Below are 5603 nucleotides of genomic sequence, written 5' to 3'. Positions count from 1 at the left end.
CTGGGTAGATGCTGTTGCAGTATTGGGCTCCTCTGGATATAAAAACGCTCCTGATACATTAATATCACCTATCGCGTGAGTGTCATTGCTGTTTTGCTGATGTTTTTACACCAGTCAGTTACCAGCTGCAGTCCTGCAGTCATGAAGACCACTGAGGAATCAACTAGAAGGTGGCTGACACCTTTTATATGCTTATAATATGTACCTGTAAGGTTTATCTATTTTAAAAAAATGACCAATGAATATAAGCACAGGATGTTTCTAATAAGGGGACTCATAATGTGGGGAGACTGGATAATGTATTTTAGAGTTTAAAAAGACAATGAGCCACTCTTAGGGCACCCACTCCTGCCACAATCCTAGAAAAAGTTACTGAATCCCAGTGCCACCTGGCCTCTGTTCTGGTAGTAATCTATAGCCTAGGTCCCTTGTCTCCAGCGCTAACTCCAAGCATTTGCTTATCTAAAAACATCTGTCTGCTCCAGGCAGGCTTTAGTGAGGCCTCTCAGGGAAGGGAGGGTCCAGGCATTCCAGCAGCAGACAGGACATGCAGACCAAGGAGCCCCAGGCTCACAGCCTCATGGAGAGACTCTGGAATGAGCAGTTACAGTGGTTTTGGTGTTCACTTGAGCATTTTATCAACAGTATGCTGAAGGAGAACACAAGAGTCCTTCACCTTACAGTGTCGCTCATGCTTGAGTCAAACTTGGCAGCCACTGCATCCTGGTACCATGCAGAGAGTGGAAAGTCAATTTTCATTCAGCAGATGCTATTCTTTGGAATTACACTTAAGCTTTGTATTTGGGGGATGGTCACTTACCTTGGCTTTGGACTTGAACTCGGATATGAATGTTTCTGCAAGGTATCATGGGAGGTTTTGTGTCTGTCCTTTAACTGTTTTCTGTAGTCATTGCAAAGCAGAAGCGATATTTCATTCTGTAGATCACGCTGAGGCACATTCACAGCCTACAACATTCATTAAAGTTCAGCAGGTCACAAATAAACCCTTATGCACAATTTAGCAGCACCAGAGATTTTGCTCTGTAGTGTTCATTTGGTGCTTCTTCTCAGGTCCTGGCCAGCTGTTGGGTTCCTCTGTTTTTAAAAGTCCAAAGGCCTCACTCCAGAGAGGACAAAAAAAGAAGCCGACACAGGGAGGTGGCCTTTGATGGGCAGTTAACGAGGGCAGGTCAGTCACACTGCAAGGTCAGCTCTTGCCATAACAAGAACAACGTGATGCGTAAAGGAGCAGATGTGTCTAATGTGCTTCCCCAGCTGTGAATGAATATGCACAGCTACACAGCACTAATGAAGAGGGGTCCAAGGATGGAGCGAGAGAGAGAAAACAGCAGTTATAGGATGAAGTGTAGGAGGGGGGCCTCAGGAGGGTGGGGGTGGAGGCAGGAAACCTTGAAAGGGCTAGGTGGTGGGGGGGGCACTTACAAAGTGTTTGGCAAAGTCACTCTTCGCAGTGCTGCAGAAGCTCACATTGAGACTGGATAAAAAGGAGGGAGTGCCTATTAACTCAGTCAGGTAGGTGTGTTCCTGTCTAATCTATAATCTTTCTTTATTGTCTTTTATCACTTTTCCCCCTTTTTTCTGCATCAGGGAACAATTCCCTCCACTTCATGGATTTGGTTCTAAGGGGAGTCCATCTCAGTGGTTGGATTCATATTTGTAGCATGTACTGCATGTTTTTTCCTCACTTTAGTTCAACTTGAATATAAAATGGAAATTTAAATATTTTGCAGTGATGGTGGTCTCCCCTTATTTAATTTATTACATCTTGACATTTAACAAAATAACAGTAAAGAGGAGAATAGTGTGTCTTTGTTTAGTTTGCATGTCAACATATATACTGAATTTAAGAGTACTGAATTTAACATTGCTGAATTCTAGACTTTTCTTTCAAATTTTCACTCATATTGAGCTCCATTATATAAATATTTTGTGTTGATATTGTATTAAATTCTCATTTAAAAGTTTTGTGCATATTTCTCTTACAGTTTTTGTTAGGTTTTTTTGATGTTTTGTTCCCTCCTTTTCTGTTTTCTCTGTACATTTTTCATTTCTTTTGTTGGTTTCTTTGCATATCTGTAGCATAAGTCAAGTTCATGAAAGTAAATGTGATCATCCTCCTGCAGCTCCAGATCCTTCTCACTATGCGCCTTGCAGCCATCCTCCTGGTTGTGGGTCTTGTGTACCTCACACTGGCCCAGGAAAGAGATCCGTTCTTCTGGATCTACACTCTGCATTCCATGGCAGCCCTGACTGCTGACACCACCGGGGGAGACTGTGCAGCAGAGTGTGACTGTCCACCGACCTTCCCCATTGCCATGTACTGCGACAACCGGGGCATGAAACAGGTGCCTTACATCCCATCTCGCATGAAGTACGTCTACCTGCAGCACAACCAGATCACCGCGGTGCTGGATGATGCCTTCGGCAATGCCACCAACCTGGTGTGGGTTATGCTGCATGAGAACAATATCAGTACTGTGGGAAAGAAGGCTTTCAGCAACCTGGCATCCCTGCACCGCCTCTACCTGAGTGGCAACAACCTGAAAAGCGTGCCTGCCAGCCTGCCCCCCAGCCTGCATGACCTCCGCCTCAACCACAACAACATTGACACAGTGGCACCCAACTCATTCGAGGGCATGGAGAACCTGACCGTGCTGTTGCTCAGCAACAATGCCATCCAGGATCTAGGCAGCTCTTTCAAGGGCCTCAGGTCCCTCACTCTGCTCGATATCAGCAACAACCAGCTGAAGAAGGTCCCTGATGGCCTGCCCGCTATGTTGCACCAGCTCTACCTGGGCTTCAATGCCATCGACACTGTGCCGAGAAACTTCCTCAGCCACTTCTCTAACCTGCAGTACGTGCGCTTGTCCCACAATGAGCTCACGAATAAAGGAATCCCACCCAGCACCTTCAATGTCAGTGGACTGATAGAGCTGGATCTCTCGTTCAACAAGCTGGAGCGAATCCCTCAGGTCAGCACTAGTCTGGAGCACCTCTACCTACAGGCCAATCAAATCAAAGGTACAGCTGTTTGCAAATTCCTCCTATGAAGTAGACAAGGGCTTTTCTAGGAAGACCAATGGATTCCTAGATTCAGCCCTCTAATGATGTCTCATGAGGATTGTTAGTGTTAAAAGGTTCTTCTGTCTCTCTGCCCTAGCGGTGTTTCATAAGTAAATTCCTGTACAGGAAATTTGGGAGCAAAAATCTCCACTGAGCTCATAACTATCCCACTTTGCCAGATTCAACCTGAAGTTGTCTGAAACAAAGAAATGCTCTGATACATTTTTTTATAATCCTGTCCCAGATGTATTTGGTCAGATTCTCCATCTTGTTGTATCTGCATATGTAAGTAGTACAGCAGTGAAAAAAAGCACAGACAGCAAAACGCATGCACTGCCCTCTGTTGTTTGGCACTGAAGCTCATCTCTCTTAAGAGCCAATTAAGCAAACTCAAGGCTCAGTTGTGCCAACTCGCTTTAACATTCCGTAATAATAATCCTGAGAATTGTATTTTTGTGTATGAATCATGTATGCCAATCAGGAAAGTATGAACTTGTAGCACCATCTTCACTAAGTTATTATTTTAGTAATATGATTCAGAGTAGTGACTGGGCTGATTTCCCTGTTTTCTTACAGAGTTTACCCTGGGCAGCTTCTGCAGCACGGTGGATGTGATGAACTTCTCCAAGCTGAAGGTCTTGCGTTTGGAAGGCAACGAGATCACTCATAGTGACCTGCCCTCTGATTCTACTCTCTGCCTGCGCCTTGCCGCAAACATAGTCCTGTAATGCCTTCAGTCAGCCAGCAGAGGCCAGCCCTGTCTATTTCTCTTCTGTTTGTCTTCTGTATAACTGTTCTGCAGCATATGCAATCTTAGCTAACTGTTGTTGTTGTTGTTGTTTATTGGTAATATTTTCAATGTGTAATGTTGATGTCAGGGGTGGAAGTTAAAAGTTGTGTTTTGTTGATGTGTTTCCTGTGTGCAAATTTTTCGAAAAGAGGCAAGATGGAGAGAACCTAAATAAAGGTCAGGAGCACTAGACTGATGGGAACTGAACGTGTTAGACAAAGGTATATTTATCAGTTTTTTCCTTTGAAATACTTTCTTGTACCTTTAGTTTATTCTTGCAAGTGTGTGTGTGTGTGTGTGTGTGTGTGTGTGTATGTGTGTGTGTGTGTCTGTATATGTGTGTGTGTGTGTGTGTGTGTGTGTGTGTGTGTGTGTGTGTGTGTGTGTGTACAGAGGTCTCTTTGTCTTTGCACGTATTTTTTTGTCTGGCTGTCTCCACCTAATGCTGTTTTCAACACTATGGTTAGTTGGTCACATTTAATGGTTGATGGTCAGTTGATTTTGGTTTACTCTAAGTGTACTCTGCCTGGGCTCACATGAGCTCAGGACTAGTGGTTGAACAAAAATGCTGTGAGTATTTATTGTGCTTGTGGGCCAGGGAAAATCTCACCTACAGGCACACCTAGCAAACATGTGCTATTTGACATGTCAAACTATTAACATACTGTTCCTTGTCTATGAATAACTTGAAATACTTGTTGAGTATTCTAAGAGCAAATGTATTGCATGCAGTATATTAAGGAAGACTAAAGTCCTGATCTTTTTTTCAGGGCTGGAGACCTTTTACCTGGGTTAATAAATGTAAAACATGGTTAAGAAAAAATATCTTGCTTAGTCACCTCTTCTCTAAAACTAAACTTTAAAACTCTGTAGAAGTCAAAGATTGTGAGCATATGAACAGCATCTTTGCAGTGGAAGATTAAAAGTAAAACATCATTAATTAAATGTATTTATTTAATCGGTTTGGCTATCACCTATTAACACTTATTCAACATGGATGCACATGGCCTATGAAAAGGAAAATATGAGGAAAGTGATGTAGTGCTTTTAAAAGAGGCAGGTATAAAAGCCACAGAGAACTTCACTCGGCGTTTTCCTTCGAAATAATATTTTTTTCCAGGCAGCACACTATATACATGTATAATATTTGCCCTTAGAATTATGTCCTGAAGTCAGGTAAATGACTGAATTATTGTGCCATAATTCTTCACCTTCTGATGTATAATGGGAGGTCATAATGTTGGGTAAAGCTTACATAAAGTTCCCGTAAGCTTTATCCAAAATAGGCTATACAGTCATGATCACAGAAAACACTCAAAGGTAGTCGAGGTGATGATGTTATTTTGCAGTGAAGTCCATGCAGTTTTTCACTATCAACAGACCTAGTCATTTGTGTTTCAAGTCTCATTTTCATCTTGATAGAAAACATAAAAACCGTTCATTGCTGGGAATCCAGAATTATTTGCAAAATTCTCATCGGGAGGTTCATGCCTCTTGTAACGGCCCGAATGCCACGGGGCAAGGAGCAGGACATACAGAATCGCTCCATAGAGACAGAGGTTTATTGATAAACATTCACGACATTGGCACTCACAGGTAACACAAGTGGTGAACACAAACACAGGCATGGAGATGGTAGACAGAGGCACAAACATGAACTCGAACAGGAACAATGACAATCATGTACACCCTGACAAGGGTTTAAATAACTAAAAACATGACACAACTA

The 5603-nt window shown here is 42.7% G+C and overlaps 1 protein-coding gene across 2 annotated transcripts; it reads left to right on the top strand.

Annotated features, from left to right (window-relative positions):
* The first annotated feature begins 1452 nt into the window (after positions 1-1452).
* On the top strand, positions 1453-4984 carry fmoda (fibromodulin a). 2 transcript variants are annotated; one of them, XR_003410842.2, is made up of 4 exons: positions 1453-1533; positions 2145-3042; positions 3661-4095; positions 4645-4984. XR_003410842.2 is itself a non-coding variant. In XM_027012926.2 (3 exons), exons 2-3 carry the CDS (start codon positions 2163-2165, stop codon positions 3810-3812), a joined length of 1032 nt encoding a protein of 343 aa, XP_026868727.2. In that variant the 5' UTR covers positions 1453-1533; positions 2145-2162; the 3' UTR covers positions 3813-4984. The 2 variants fall into 2 exon arrangements, 1 of the variants encoding a protein (XP_026868727.2); XM_027012926.2 differs by having other exon boundaries at positions 3661-4984.
* Positions 4985-5603: the final 619 nt, after the last annotated feature.

The sequence above is a fragment of the Electrophorus electricus genome, chromosome 20 (assembly GCF_013358815.1).
Source record: "Electrophorus electricus isolate fEleEle1 chromosome 20, fEleEle1.pri, whole genome shotgun sequence".
In the NCBI taxonomy this organism is placed as follows: Eukaryota; Metazoa; Chordata; class Actinopteri; order Gymnotiformes; family Gymnotidae; genus Electrophorus; species Electrophorus electricus.
This window is presented reverse-complemented; position numbering and strand designations above follow the sequence as displayed.

Bases quoted from the DNA above. Each gene is read 5' to 3' on its own strand.
- fmoda (XM_027012926.2), top strand. From the start codon at position 2,163: ATGCGCCTTGCAGCCATCCTCCTGGTTGTGGGTCTTGTGTACCTCACA. The intron at 3,043-3,660 runs GTACAGCTGTTT...GTTTTCTTACAG, and splicing joins ACAGGCCAATCAAATCAAAG to AGTTTACCCTGGGCAGCTTC.